Source organism: Microtus oregoni, unplaced genomic scaffold (genome assembly GCF_018167655.1).
Source record: "Microtus oregoni isolate MIOR12 unplaced genomic scaffold, Mior012 000055F_ref0000237, whole genome shotgun sequence".
Classification (NCBI taxonomy): domain Eukaryota; kingdom Metazoa; phylum Chordata; class Mammalia; order Rodentia; family Cricetidae; genus Microtus; species Microtus oregoni.
Window position 1 is genome coordinate 2,514,106 of NW_024543831.1, and position 16,152 is coordinate 2,530,257.

Here is a 16,152-nt window from a genome sequence, read left to right on the forward strand (position 1 = left end):
ATTCTAGTCTTGACAGTGGACCTTGGAGTGGCTACATGTTCATGGGGAATCAGTTTTCTAATGCTCTGTTCCCACTCTAACTCCTAACCAGAAAACCCAAGTAGTATCAGCCCCCTATCTGGACTCTTCAAGAGGGTCAACTTGAACACGGAAGAATGTGAGAAGGACATTTTCCCTACAATGGCCATGACCACACATGTGTGCACATACTCACACAGCAGCGGCCGAGACTCTTCCCTCCCCAGAGAAATGGCAGAAGATGTCCTAGCTGGTGCCTTGTATCAGCTGCTTTCCTTGTTGTGGTAAAATATCTGACATTGGCAATTAAGGATGGAGGAGTTGGTTTGGACTCAGAGTGTGAGGGTTCAGTCCGACATGAGGGGAAGTCACAGAAGGTCACACCTACAGTCAGCAAACAGAGTGAGGAAGGCTGGTCCTCAGCTCACTGCATCTTCATGTGTCTCCCCACATCCATGAATGGAGCCGGCTCACATTCAGGCTGAGTCTTCACATCTCTGTCAACCTGATCTTAGAAATTTCTCGCAGACTCGCCCCCTAGAAAAAACATCCTCTAGATTCAGATCCAGGCTCAGGAGCTTTCTCCAGAAGCTGAAGGTAAAGCCCAGTTCCACCTCATCTTGTCAACATCTTAGCTCTGAACTCATTTCTTGGGACTACACAGAGGGAGCCCAGAGGTGGAGCCCAAGAACCATGTAAAACACCCAGGTGTTTTGCTACAAAGCTCTGACCCAAAGGTCGATAAAAATTTAGAATCAAATTTATTTCTCCAAAGTCTCATAATGAAAAATAAAATTGATTAGAAAGTTAGAACTTCAGAATGAGCCAGCAAGTCAATAAATTTAGGGACTGACTTCTCGTGGGGATTTTTTTTTTTTAACGCTGAGAACAGATTAATGAAAAATAAAGATTCGCTTGAAAGATAAGTCAGTCCACTTTAAGACTCTCCGTGGGATGGATCACCCCTGCTTTAGGATATAAATTTGCAATCAGCCCTATTGATTCCTTAATGCTTCAGAGAAATATTGTTAAGATTGATTTAAACCCCGAATGTGTGTGTTTGGGAGGGAGGGAGGGAGATGTGGAATGAAAGAGAGAGAGGGGGAAAGAGAAAAAAAGTGAGTGAAAGAGAGAGGAGGGAAGGTATGTCAAAATTTGTATAAATTTTTGAAATACACATGTACATCAGGGTACCTGAGTGTTTTCCCAGGGCTTCTGCCAATATATGTGGCTGTGCCTTATGCACAAGCATATATCATGTCTTAGATGGCCCTAGGTCATGTGCGTAGGTGTCTATTGTGGTATAGACAGTGCTGTGTTATATGTACAGAGATGTATAACTGGCCGTAGACAGCCCTGGGTCAAGTGTGCATGTGTGTAACACGATGCCTCACTAGGTGTTATGTACTGGGGTAGACTGTGGCAGCATACATGGTCCTGGATGTGCAAAGCAGTGTGGTATTGTACAATGATGTGATTGTGTATCCATGCAGTAGCAGAGTGTATGTAGTGGCCAATGGGTGAATTGTGCTCTTGAAGATGAGTGCGTGCCTCTGATAAGTACCTACATGTGTGTGTGAGCATGCACAAGCCCCAGCTGCAGAGGTTTGCCCATTTGCAGGCTACTTCTGCAGAACTGCCCAAGTGCAGCGAGAAGATGATTCAGGCAATAGCAAAAAGTCAAGTCAATTACACACGCGCACATACCTATTTAGTGAGTTCAAAACAATTACGTTAAATTAAAAACTTAATTTTATTGAGTTAACAGTGAGCTTAAAATGCAATTCATTTAAAACATTCATTGAATTAAAAGAAACAGTGGGGTTGTTTTACAAACTTAATTGTTTTTATCTCACTATTTTTTAGTATAATAGAAGGTAGGCTTTTAAATTAACTTCCTCTTCTTCAAAACGCTGGTTCTAACTGGTTTCTTATGCACAGAGGTGGCTTTCTATCTCAATTTAAGGATGGGCAGGCCCTGTCCCTAAAGAAGCCAGCTTCTATTTGTGGTTCTAACTGCATCTGCCCGTGGGCAGGCATGGTGATTAGGATGTGCATTCTGAAGGATCTGCACATCTGTTTATAGTACCTACACACGTGTTTATAGACACGAATTACACAGCCACTTGTATGTGGGGGTAGGGGCCATATAAGATCCTGCCATGTACTGGTGTTCATGTTACAATGCTTTCTCTCAAGACAGTTGTATATGTGCATGATTGTGTGTGGCAAAGTTTGTATCAGGACTTGAGTCTGGGGTGAGAACATTTCCCAGTCTGGACTCATGCTAGGAGAACGTTCTTTGCTCTGTTCTTCTGGCCCTCTGGGATTGGTCCTTCATTCCCACCAGCACCCTCTTGGCACCTCTGATCATTTATCTATGAGCTGCCTGCAGGCCTCCTCCCTTATCACACTTCCACCATTGGCCACTGAATCTGGGGACAACCCAACCCGTTTCTTGAGGATCTGGGCCAGACAGAAGTCAAGCACTCTTTGTTTAGGTTCGTCTTTATCTTCAATACCTGCTATCTATGTTTAAGAGTGCTGTTCAGGACACTGGGGAGGTGGTTCACCGGGTAAAGTGCTTGCTGGGTTAGTACAAAGACCCAGGCTCAGATCCCCAAAGTCATATAGAAGCCTGACGCTCCAACGCATCTGCAGCCCCAGTACTGAGGAGCAGAAACCAGAGGATCCTGGGTTTAGTCAAAACAGCAAGGGCTAGAACAACCAATAAAAAATCCCAAAAATAAGGTAGAGAGTGATGGAGGAGGACCCCGGGTGTCAACCTGAGGTCTCTTCATATGTGCACACCCTCACATATACATACCTACACAAACACACCCCACACAATTTTTTAATTGAAAAAAGAATAAAGTTCCATGCCAACTAGAACATTCATAGAGGTGTGTAGCCATCACCATGAGCCATTTCCAATACTTGCCCATCACCTCAACTGAACTCCTTATCCCCTCCTCCTAGCTCCTTAGAAACTTCTGTTTTCTTTCTTTCTTTTTCCAGTTTTTCAAGACAGGATTTCTCTATGTAAAAGCCCTAGCTGTCCTGGAACTAGCTCTTGTAGACTAGGCTGGCCTCGAACTCACAAAGATTACCCCCTGCTTCTGCCTTCCAAGTGCTGGGATTAAAGGTGTGAACCGGCACCACCCAGAGAAGCTATTGTTTTCTTTTTCTGTGAATTTACCTAGTCCAGGACCCTCTGTAACAGGAACTTTCTGGTGCCTGTCTTTTGTGACTGGCTAGTTTCACGTAGCACAATGTCTGAGTTCATCAATTCAATAACCTACGCAGGCATTTCCCCTTTCCTGGGTACATACTGCTCCACTGTGTGGATATGGCGCATCTCACTGGTCCACTCACCTCTTGTGAATAATGCTGCTGTGTACACAGATATCCAAGGAACAGAGTCCCTGCTTTCAGTCCTCTGAGGTTAATACCCCGAGTAGGATTGTATGACCACCTGGATCACATGGTAACTCAATGTCGGTCTGCTTTAAAAACAGCTGGATTGCTTGCACTGCTGTTGTACTTGACATTCTTGTAACAGGGTTCTGATTTTTCTACATCATTTTTTATCAGTAATGACCATCGCAGTGTGCGTGAACAGGGATCACAGGACATTCCTTTTATTTAAATTCATTGTTTATACCTCTCTCCTTCAGATCACTTTTGTCTCAGGTTCCAATTCTTCTAGGTCCCTAAGCATACAAGTAACGTCCCTGTTTAATGATACATACATGCATACATGCACTAAATATGTAATCAGGGCCCACTCTGTGACAGGTACCGTTATAGACCAGAGATACAGCAGTAAAAAGAGTCAATACATCTCATCTTCGTGACATTAGATTCTGCTGGGGCAGACATCCAAACACAGAAGTAAACTCTATAGAATGTCGGAAGTCATGGGAGGAAAGACCAGACCTCTGACCAGAGGCCTAAACAAGCCACTAACAGCTAAGGGTTGTCTCATAAAAAGGGGGGCCTCTCCTCAAGGACATGACAAAGGAGAGAGACCAGAGTGGGGACAAGAACAGCATAAAGGACTATGTGAGAAGATGGGTTGGCATCTCAGTGTCATGCTCACAGAGGGCTAGAAGCCATGGTAAATAGCTAGCGGTTCAATCTAAAAGAAACAGGAGTCTTCAAAGGGCTAGGCACAGACTGATGATGTGTCCTTGGCTTTAAGAACAAAGTCATCTCAGAATATCACCGTGTCTTCATCCTCGGCTCTTCCCCTGACCCACAGGCACCCAAGAAGGAGCTGCAGAATGGAGTCATCCGGGGATACCAGATTGGGTACCGGGAAAACAGCCCTGGCAGCAATGGGCAGTACAGCATCGTGGAGATGAAGGCCACCGGGGACAGTGAGGTCTACACCCTGGATAACCTCAAGAAGTTTGCTCAATATGGCGTGGTGGTGCAGGCCTTCAACCGGGCAGGCACAGGGCCCTCATCCAGTGAGATCAATGCCACCACCTTGGAGGATGGTAAGGGCAGACATAGGGCTAGGAGCGTGGAGTCAGATTCTGGTTCAGGCAGACCCAGGACCTGGATCTACGTTGATCTTGTGAGCAACACAAGCTTCATGGGTGCTCTTGTTTGCTTTCTACTGCTGTGGATAGAACACCGGCCAAAAGCAACTTGAGGGAGAAAGGGTTAATTCATCTTACACTTCCAGGTCACACTGCATCACTGAGGGAAGTCAGAACAGGAACTCAAGGCAGGACCCCAGGGCCATGAACTGAAGCAGAGGCCACAGGGGAACACTACTTCCTGGCTTTCTCTCCATGGCTGACTCAGCCGGCTTTCTTGCGCAGCCCAGGAGCAGCACCCCAGAGCTGGCTCTACACACAGTGGGCTGGGCCTGCCTATATCAACCACTTATCAAGAAAACACTCCAAAGACTTGATTACATGTCAAACTGGTGGAAACAGTTTCTTAACTGAGGTTTCCCCTTCCAAGATGACTCCAGTTTGTATCAAGTTGACCAAAAAAAATAACCAACACACCTACCGCCCCATCTCCTCTTGCCCCCTGCTCCCAAGGGGGCCTTAGTCCACTCAACAAAAACAGCATCAGCCCCTGCGGTTGTCTCTGTCTCTCACTCGCTGATGCTCTGCCTCGTAGTCTGTCTGTCTACCCATGTCTCTCCATCCCTGTATCTCTCTCCTCCCTTCTGGGCCCCTAGCCCCTGACCAAGCTTTTCCCCTCATTCTGGGCCTAGTTTCTCCTTTGAGAAGCAGAGAAAGAAGAGCCAAGTTTCACTTGTATTTCTAGGCTAGAATGTGTCCCCGATCTGTTTCAAGGGTATAAGAAGAGACTACAGAATTAAGAAATTCTGTCAGCTAAATGGCAGAAGAATTTAGAGGCTGGCTCTTAAAAAACACTCTGCTGGAGGTGGCACACATCTTTAGTCCCAACACGGAGGAGGCAGAGGCAGGCAAATCGCTGTGAAATCAAAGTCATCCTGGTCTACACAGTGAGTTCCAGGTCAGCCAGAGATACATAGTGAGGCCCTGTCTCAAAATCAGTCAATCAATAAATAAATCAATCTTAGCACCCTCGTAACTAGAAAAGCTCCCACAGTCTGATAGTAAATGAAGGGGCCCATATTCTCCAGAGCTGGGAGAGAACAGGAGCGTGCATCCTGTCCACACAGGAAAGATGACAGACAGCTGGAGCCTGACCCTGTATCAAGTTAAGATAGGACATAGAGCCTCGATGCCTCCCGAGCAGCAGGCAAGCAGTCAATTACATACACACACCCTGAGAAAGCAGAATAGGAAGATGCAGAAGAGTCTTCAAAGCCTCCTCCTGACACCCCAATTGAAAGTGAGGGGCTGAGAGTGGAAACTGTCTAGGTCTTGGGTCTACTTCTCCCGGAAGGGGGGGTGCAATGCCCTTGCTGCATGGCACTACAAAAGCCAAGCAGCCCAACACTGGCGAGCCAGGCCCTGAGCTTAGCTGTGTCCTCTCCTCCCTCTTCCCCTTTGCAAGTTTAGCCTGTGCTGAGAGGGGGAGCCAGGCCAGGAACACTGGAGAAGCTTGTACTCACTTTTCTAAACCTTGGCTGAAGGTAGAAGCTGTCTGGGGCTTTCAAATCCTGCTTCCATCCCCAGATTCCTTCTCACTGGGCTAGGACACAGCTGAGTTTGGGGATGGTGTAGATCCCAGATCTGAGTGGGGAAAAGAGAGGGTTGGCAGAGATCAGAGAGTTGCAGAGAGCCTGAAGAAGCCCTGGGCCCCCCAAGTTTCTCCACCACCTAAAGACATTGACTACAAGCCTGGCTGGGCTGAGGGACAGCTTATCACCTTTCAGGCTGGAGTATTGGTCCAAGTGGTGCCCTAGCTCAGGAGTTCCCACCGTACTCTCTGGAAGCCTTCAGTGTTTGCTGTACCCTACAGCTCTGTGTAGCCAGGACTCCATGATGACGATGACGACGCGGTGGGGGGGGGGGGGCTGCTTGTGGTCCATGGAGTACCCATGAAAACCACAGCTGAGTCAGAATTCACGCAGCTCGGCCTCAACTGGCAGCCATTGATCCCTTACCTTGTACTATAACAGCCACAACCATGACGAACATCCAAGCCTGATCCCTAGGCCATACTCTTTCTGGTCCACCTGCTTCCCCTGTGCTCAGGAGCAAGACTGGATACAGCATGCCCCATGAAGGTCTGCTGAACCAGCTGTCCAAACCCAGAACCCAGGCCAGCCCACCCAACCCTAAAATCCCATCCTTCATCCTCAGGGGAGGACAGCCTCCCTCCCACAGACAGGGCCCTCGGAGTTTCCACCAGGGAGGGCTCAGCACGGGCTGTGGGGTCCTTTTCAAAACAAAGGAGGAGACAGGGAAGAAAGTTTCCACGTGCATTTGCTCCGCAGTTTTTCATACTTAATTAAGGCCCTCGTTAGCCTGTCAGATCCTGATCGTTTTCTGGCAATATTAGCACTCCTCCTGGGGTATTCAAGGGCCCCTGCCTTAGCAAGAGTGTCTTTTCCATAATTGTATTACCTTCATTTTGTTCGAACGGGCGATCTGTATTAGTTTATTACACTGGGTCCCTAATTACATGGTGCTTATATTTTTACACCTAAGTAATATGAAACAATAATCACTCTCAAAGAGGATCGTTAGGATGATGTATTATCATTTAAATGCTCATAAAAATTAGAGTTGCCTCTTGTGGGGCAACGGGATCTAATTACCTTCCCTCCAGCCTCTGCCTCCTTTCTCCCATTCATGGCAGAGCGGGCTCACTCTCTCCCTCTGTCCTGGGCTCCTAGGAAGCTGGCAAAAGTGCCGCTGAAACTCTTAGCAGAGTTAACCCGGTGCTTTGCTCCCACTGAGCAGCTAGGGGACTCAGAAGTCACAGAGGGAGCTCTCAGAGTCAAGGGCACATAGTTCACCCAAGTTGGCCTCACGCTGTGGTTTCAGGACATCCAGGTTTTGGGGCATGCTCCTACGTAGAGACGGGACAGGGAGTAATGGGCCCAGAAGTCTTAGAGATCTCCGTGGGAACTTTCGGACCCTAAACCAGGATCCATTGAGATCCCCTTTCCTTTTCACTTTCCCTTCAGCTTAACCCCAAAATGCAGAAATTCCCAGACCAGGCCTGGGTTCAGATCCATCTGTCTAGCCCTCTGTTTGAGACTGAGTTACAGCTACCCTGGAACTTGATTGGTCTCCCAAGCCACTACACTCATCTTGTGGACTCTCTTGACTGTCGTGGCCTACTGAGGAGTTGTGGGACCATGCCCAAGTTCATCCTCTTCTCCAGAAGCTAACAAAACCAGGGCCATCTTGCCCCCAAAGAGATGGGGTAGGGTGAGACTGGAGATCAGAGAAGATTTGAATGGCAGTCCAACTCCCAGACCTCCGAGTCAGACAGTCCCTGTGCTTGTCTGACTCCACATCCCCATGATCAGGCAACCTGGGCCCAGTATGAGACACATATGTTATATTGTCATTCATACCCTAACTGACTGACCAGCTGTTGCTTCCCACTACCCTCTACAGTGCCCAGCCAACCCCCAGAGAATGTCCGAGCCCTGTCCATCACTTCTGACGTGGCTGTCATCTCTTGGTCGGAGCCCCCACGAAGCACCCTCAACGGTGTCCTCAAAGGCTATAGGGTCATCTTCTGGTCGCTCTATGTTGATGGGGGTGAGTCTTCTGGGGTTAATGGCTGGGTCCAGGCTAATGGGCTTGCATTCCTTGGGATGCGCCCCAGGCTTGGTTAGAACTGAGTAGCTTCCAGCAGCATGTCAAAGGCAAGCACAGCCCCTCTGCACACATATGGAGGCTACAGCAGTGTGATATGACAGTGAGGGTCCACTTGCCTGAGTCCTTGTTAGCCTAGGACCAGAGCCAGATGAGGGTTGAGGTCATGCACACGGTCACCTCCCTGGTGAGGGGCAGTAGGTACCAGCCACACCTAGACAATCGCACGCATAGGAGTCATTGGGGTACTGAGGCACATTTACTATTCTGATATGTTGATATTAAGACTTCATGGCTATATCAGGCAAGGAGAAGGTGGCACACACATGTGTGTTGAAGGGGTACTTTTAGCGGGGTGGGGAGGAGAGAGGATGGCCAGGATTAGTACCTGCAGGAAGCTGTCATCATCTAGGCCCAGAGGGATGAGAGAGGAAGCAGGCTTATCCAAGCCTAGGGAAGCTGCTCCTTGGTCAAACTGATGAAGCCAGATGGGTAGTAAGATGTGTAAGTCCAATGTGAACAGCAATGTGAGGGGCCGGACAGAATTCACAGAGCGAGGACAGAGAGGGATAAGCGGAAGAGATGCCTTCAGGGTGCCTTCTTTGCTTCAGATGCAGACAGGCCTGTGGAACCCCAACAAATGCATCGTTCTCATGCCTAGTGGTGTGCACAGAGGCCTTCTAGTGACCCGGAACTCTATAGGATGCAGAGCCAGCAGCCTGCATCCCCAGCTGTGCACACAGAAGCTTTCCTCACCTCATGGAGCAGAGGCCTGTGATGTGCTTGTAGCCTAGTTCCAAACATTCTGCCTCCCAGGCTTCTGCACCTTCCCTTCCAGAGGACCTGGGGATGCGGCTCACAGCCACCTCTCCAAGTTACTGCTGCCTCCCTTCCGACCTGAACGCTACTGGAAAGACATTCCTGATCCATTTTCTCCTAGGGAAGCTTAGAAGCCTCAGTCTTAGGACTCAACCACTGAAGGTTTCCCAAGTACCTTGTGAAACCCCGGTCCACCCAGTGGTGGTGTTTGCCTTTAATTCCTGCACTTGAGAGACAGAGGCAGTCAGAGCTACATTGTGAGATCCTGTCTCAAAAAACAAACAAACGTGACCCTTACATGGGGTCAGCATAAGGCTCCTTCCAGAGCTTGCTTTCTCTTTTTCAAGGCAATGAGCTTTCCAACCCAGCCCTCAGAGAAGACATTGACCTCTATTCTCCAAAGCCTGCGGGGATGTTAGTGAAGCTGCCATCTTCCTAGGTCTTTCCATGTGCCCCAGATAGGTCTGCCCTGCTTCCTGTACGGAGGCCTCTGAATCCTGTCTGGGCACGGTGTTCTCATTCTCTGGGCCGTACACTCTGCGCTGCCGCCTGGCCAGTGCCTTAAACCCTTTGCCTACACCTGGTTGCCAGTGAGACAATGAGAGTTGAACTCTGGTCTCTCATTCTACAAAGTCTGTCCCCAGCGCTGTGCCCGGGCCAGTCTTCCACATAGTTTCAGCAGGGACTCAGAAGCCCTCCCTGCTTGTTTTCCTTTTTGCTTCTGTGGCCCTCTCCAAGGACACTTGACATAAACTATATTTTTAGACAAGATCTTACTGTGTAGCCTGGCTAGTGTAGCCCGGACTAGGCTCAGAGTCCCAGAGATCATCCTTCCTCAGCTTCCTGAGGGCTGGGGTTAAAGGCATGTACCACCATGCCCGTCCTTCCCTGAACATTTCTTTTAGGATCCACAAGAAGCTCCTTAGTGAAACCAGAATGATAGGTCCCCAGCGGGCTAAGGAAGGAGGGAGTTGGGTAGCAGGAGGGTACATGCTCAGGGAGAGATACAGATGGATGGATCTTAAAGAGAGCATTTAAGCAAAAGTTGATACAAGGTCAACTGGGGTTCAAGGCCAGCACACACTTGGTATTTAAGGAGAGATATGGCCTAGAGACATATCTGCTACCTTGCAAAAGACCCTCTAGTCCTCACCCCTACAGAGTAGAGGTCTGAGCCCATGCTAGGAGGAGGGCAGGGAGCATGGCAGGGTCAGCCTCACGACTAAAGGCCTGTCTCCACAGAGTGGGGTGAGATGCAGAACGTCACCACCACAAGGGAGCGAGTGGAGCTGCGGGGCATGGAGAAGTTCACCAACTACAGCGTCCAGGTGCTAGCCTACACGCAGGCCGGGGACGGTGTGCGCAGCAGCGTGCTCTATATCCAGACCAAGGAAGATGGTGAGTCCAGGGACGACCTACATCTCTGCCCTCAGGAACCAACTTCCCAGGAGTGCACCCCACATACAGGCTGTTTGCTTCCAGCTCCTATTCCGGGGCCACAAGAGCAGGGAACCATTCTTCCTTCTGTCCCTTTGAGCCCCTGGAGGGAGGTTTGGAGGAGGGGCTATCCACCAAACATTTCTGACTGTGGAACTTGTTGACACGCTCTGGGACGGATGTGGGAACAACTAAGCAGCTGTCTCCTCCCTTACGACTCTGCTCTCTGAAGCACCAAGTCAGCAGCCTGACAACTCTTCTCCTGGTCCCGCCCTCAAGGCATTCTTTAGAGGAGTCTGCTCTCCCGACAGACACAGCTCAGTTTCCTCTAAGCATGGATGTTGGGTTTGATGTGGGAGTCAGGAGAGTCACCTTGTACAACCAGGGTTAAGGACTTGGTGGTCATGCCACCAAAGCCCCAGTGTGGTCCAGGCCTTGAACTCACCAGGAGAAAACTGAGATAGGCCTCCAGGTGGAACAGTGGTCACTAGGCTCTTCTGTTGAGGATAATTCAGGCCAAACTCAAGAATGTAGTGTAAATAAGCAAGGTTGGAAGCTGAATCGACCCTAGAAGGAACAGGTAGGAAGAAGGGTTGAGCTTCCAATAGAGCCCAGAACTGCACAGATCTGGGAGACCACTGAAGTAGAAGATGGCCTGGACCAGACCTGGCACACAACTCTGGGCTCCTGCTTCTTGACACTATTTCTTACCCCACCCTGCCCCGACCTTTGCTGTTATTCTATCTGTGTATATGATGTGTATGTTCATATATACATACATGTCATGGCACATGTGTGGAGGTCAGAGGACAGTTTGGTGGAATTGTTTCTGTCCTGCCATCGGTTTTGGTGATCAAATTCAGATTGCCAGGCTAGTACGGCACGTATCTTTATCTACCTAGACATCTCACTGGTCCTGCGTTGTTTCTTAACTGAATGTCCTGGGCTGGGTACCCTTTCTTTAGAAAGGCTGCATTTGGGTGAAGAGTGTCTGGAACACAGTAGGCATGTAAAATGTCTGGAACGCAGTAGGCGTGTAAAGTGTCTGGAACCAGTAGGCATGTAAAGTGTCTGTCTGGAATGCAGTAGGCATGTAAAGTGTCTGGAACACAGTAGGTGTGTAAAGTGTCTGGAACGCAGTAGGCATGTAAAGTGTCTGTCTGGAATGCAGTAGGCGTGTAAAGTGTCTGGAATGCAGTAGGCGTGTAAAGTGTCTGTCTGGAATGCAGTAGGCGTGTAAAGTGTCTGTCTGGAATGCAGTAGGTGTGTAAAGTGTCTGTCTGGAATGTAGTAGGCGTGTAAAGTGTCTGTCTGGAATGCAGTAGGTGTGTAAAGTGTCTGTCTGGAATGTAGTAGGCGTGTAAAATGTCTGGAACGCAGTAGGAACATGTAAGCAGAGGCCATCATTGGTATCCTGGCTTCCTTCCTCCTCGGCCTGTGTTTCTTTGAAGAATAAGGAGACCTGGGATCTAGGGCCTACCCAGATATTTGGCAGAGGTTCTGGAAGGGTCAGAGTTGTGAATGATGGAGAGAAATTTCATACACTCCCAGTACAGGGGCTGAACCAGCTCCTCTCCCTTCAGCCTTGCCACCAACTGCCAACCTCAAAAGCTCTAAGCAGCTCAGCATTTACCAATCCTCCTGTCACACTTCCCTGTCTTGACTTCCTGAGATGGCTCAGGGCAGTACTACCTGCTCTTGGGTAGAGGATTAACTGAGCTGGTACCCAGCCTGGCCCTATCTTAAAGCCTGGGACCAGGCCACACAGGTATACTCCTGGTCTTTGGAAATGAGTCACAGAGGTCCCTAAGCTTCCTTCTTCCTCCTTCAGTCAAGGCCACACCCATGAGCATCTCCATGTATTTAACCAAAGTGAGGCCCCGGGGGCCACAGGCATCATCCTGCCCTTGCAGGAGCCTTCAGCTGTCTACCCAAAGTCACTTTCAAAGACACACAGGAACATGCACAACAGAATCCAGGCTTAGGGTGGGAGTCAAGGAGCACAGTCCCCACCTTTAGGAGGCAGCTGCGTGGTATGGAAAGTCTTGGCCAGTTCCACAGAAGAACTTCCGTAGTCCTATGATCATGTGATAAGTCACTTGGGCTTCTGCTGCCTCCTCAAGTGGGAACGATGGTGCCTCATCAAACTAAAAGAAGTAAGATAACTAGAAAGTCATCTGTAGAAGAAGCCCTGGGTGATAATAATGATAGTTGCTTTGTGGCTACAAAGATGCTGTCAATGACACAACAGGGGAGAGACTTGGTGTCCCCAAAGGGAAGCCCAAGGCCAAAAAGGGCGTAACATCAGATGATGTCTCGTCCCAAACAGAAGTCGTGACTTAACGTGTATGAGACATGCTGTCACACATGAACTATCCTCCTCTGTCACACATGAACTATCCTCCTCTGTCAGCCTTCTTTCCATTTTACAGAGGAGAACTCTGAGGCCCAGAGACCCAGAGCTATTCTGTGAGTGCCACTCGGTAAACAGAAGACAAATCCAGGCTACCCTTCACCTAGGGCTGTTAGGAAATTGTTTGTATAATAGAAAGCCTAACCAAACGAGACAAAAGCAGTAAGCACTGTTATTGCCACATGGACCAGGGAGCCCCGAGTGACGTATTCCAGGTTGGTTTGACCAGTAGCTCCCCTCTGCCATCTTCAACATAGCAGAATCCCTCTCCCTCCCACCGCCGCAGATTCCCTCCAAGATTTCAAGATGGCCACCGCAGCTCTGACTTACAGGAGCATGCTACCACACCTGGCTTTCTTTCTGTAAGTCAGAGTTGCAGGACAGACTGATCCTTGGGCCTCATTAGCCAGCTAATTCAGCCTAATTGGCAAGCTCTGGGTCCCAGTAAGAGACCCTATCTCAAAAACTAACGTAGATGTTTCCTAAGGAACACCCCCAAGCTTGTGCTCTGGCCTCTTCATTCATGTACACACACACCACACTAGCACACACACACATACACACACACTAGCACACATGAACATGCACACATACAAAAGAAATAAGGGGCTAGAGAGATGGCTGAGCAGTTAAAAGCACGTGCTGCTCTTATAGAGGACCCAGATTCAGTTCCCAGCACCCACTTGGCAGCTCAAAACTGTTATTCCAGTTCCAGGAGATCCAATGATCTCTTCCGACCTCTGCAGGCACTGCACACACATGGTGTACGTACATACACACAGGGAAAACATTCATACACATAAAACAAAAAGTAAATAAACAAAGCAATTTTTACAAAGAAAGAAGACAAAAATGCAAACATAGAAGTCACATACACTTACCAAGGGCAGAACTCAGTCTGGGCTTGGTTTGGGGCTGCCTTGGTTGGACTCAGTCTTTACAAAGACTTTTGTCCAAGCTTCACCTTCCCTGTGGAAACCAAAGCCAAGCCAAGCTGCATACTAGACTGTTTTTAAAGGCCTCTAGTGGAGGAAGGAGCAGGACTAGAGCCATTCTGGAAAGATAAATCTTGTTGGGTGCAGTGAGTAAAGACAGTGCAAGAAGCCTATGCAAAGCTGGGCCGGCAGCTGATGAAGGGAGGAGGTGAGTTGAGAGGAGCCATGAGCCAGGAGACTCACCCCTACCTTCCCTGCTGAAGGTAACTAGGAACCCAGTGATTTCCTTTAAAGATTCCTGCCTAAAGGTTATCATACTGTCGACAGGAGAGTGAATTGCTGGGCCAGGACCTCAGGGAAAATCAGGACTCAGGAAGGAGCCTGATGTGAAGCAGCCCTTTCCCGGAAGGACAGTTTCTGAATCTTGAGACCGTGAGCGAGACACTGAATAGCACTGAAGGAACACAAATCAGAGACCAGGGCCTACTGCGAAGGTGAAATCTGTTTAATGAACCCCATTCTCCTTCAATCAAAACCTTGAGGGACAAACAGCCCTTGAAGTCCAGGAGTAAGCATGAGCCAAGCGCACATAACTTTGACTTCTCCTCTCAGGCCTATAGTCTGGATTGAAGTGACCCCAAGCTGCTAGTGTCCAGGATGTATCTTCTCTTTGGGGAGATGGTTACCACCTGAGTTTTCACGTTACTGGTACAGTCTAGCAAGCACTGTGTCTGGGATACAATAAAAATTAGTGGGACAGAATCAGCAAATAAACAAAAGCCATCAAGGAAAGTATACAAAGGAAATACATAATTTTTGCAATTGAAATGACCAAACATGGGTTCTATGGTAATTATGCTTGAAAAGACTGAAAATTAGAATGAAACTATCAAATGGGAAAAAGTTAAACTAATGCCAAAATTAAGAACTCAGTCACTAGCTAGAAAATGGTAGTTTATATCTTTAATCCCAGCACTTGAGAGGCAAGGCAGGCAGATCGCTGTGAGTTTGAGGCCAGTCTAATCTACAAAGTGAGTTCCAGGACATCCAGGACTCAACTACTGAGTTTAAAAGTACAATAGACACAGCTAAAGAGATAAATTTTAAATTGGAAGATAAGGCAAAAGAAAATAACCAGATGAAGCAGAGAGAGACTGCAACCCCAAAGTTATCAAAAAAACAGATATTTACATTACAATTTAACTCATAACTACATAATTACAGCAAAATTACAATTAAAGGGTCACAGCACTAGGAAGGTTGAGAACCACTTCACTAAAAAGTAAAAATGAACAAGAAAGATGCATAGAGAAATTATGTCTAATGAATTATCTTTAAGCTTTAATAGGCATATGCATATATATATATCAATATATATATGATATATATATATATATCAATTAGGAGTCATGTTAATATCCAGACTCTGATTTGATAGGTCGAAGGTAGAACCTAAGATTTCCCAGGGTCTGATATGTTCCTGATGTCCATGCTTGTTGATGGACTATTCTGAGTATCAAGGATATAGAAAAGGAGAAAGAGAACTAAGCAGAAGATAATATTCTAAAAATGTCTTAAAGATTATAAGTACTATCAAGCCACAAAATTGAGCCCGTTCAGCCAAGCAGTGGTGACACACGCCTTTAAATCCACCACTTGGGAAGCAGAGGCAGGCCGATCTCTGTGAGTTCGAGGCCAGTCTGGTCTACAAGAGCTAGTTCCAGGACAGGCTCCAAAGCTACAGAGAAACCCTGTCTTGTAAAATCCTCCCCCAAAAATTAAGATGTTCTAACTCTGTAGATGGCAACATAAAGAAAATACACATCTAAAAACAGTATAGTAAAGCAGAAGAGAGTAAGGAGGGGGAGAGAGAATGAATGAATGAATGACTCTTAGAAGATGCCAGAAGGAATAAAATTTGAAAAGAAGCAATGATAAGATTTTCAGTCAACTTGTCAGAAATGGTGAAAGATGAAAACAAATCTTTAAAAAGGGATTGGTTATATGTAAGGAAATCTCTATGACTTGTGATGATGCGCATAGTCTATGCCTCAAGATTAAAATGAAATGAAGACGTGCATTCAGATGACTGGAGACAGGGCTCAACAGTTAGGAGTTCTTCTGCTCTAGCAGAGGACCTGGGTTTGGGTCTCAAACCCCACATCATAGCTCACAACATCTGTAACTCCAGTTCCAGAGGATCCCATGCCCTCTTCTGACTTCCACAGTCAACAGGTATGCTCGTGCTACACATACACAGGCATGCCAAACACTCATACACATAAAATGA

At 47.7% G+C, this 16,152-nt stretch overlaps 1 protein-coding gene across 2 annotated transcripts in view; it reads left to right on the top strand.

Moving 5' to 3' along the window:
• Dscaml1 (DS cell adhesion molecule like 1) overlaps positions 1-16,152 on the top strand; it is a 326,833-nt gene that overhangs the window by 288,913 nt on the left and 21,768 nt on the right. For both annotated transcript variants that reach the window (XM_041638638.1, XM_041638639.1), the window contains 3 exons: positions 4,283-4,523; positions 8,055-8,201; positions 10,320-10,475. In XM_041638638.1, the coding sequence (XP_041494572.1) occupies positions 4,283-4,523; positions 8,055-8,201; positions 10,320-10,475 (544 nt within the window). The remainder of the gene's footprint in view (positions 1-4,282; positions 4,524-8,054; positions 8,202-10,319; positions 10,476-16,152) is intronic.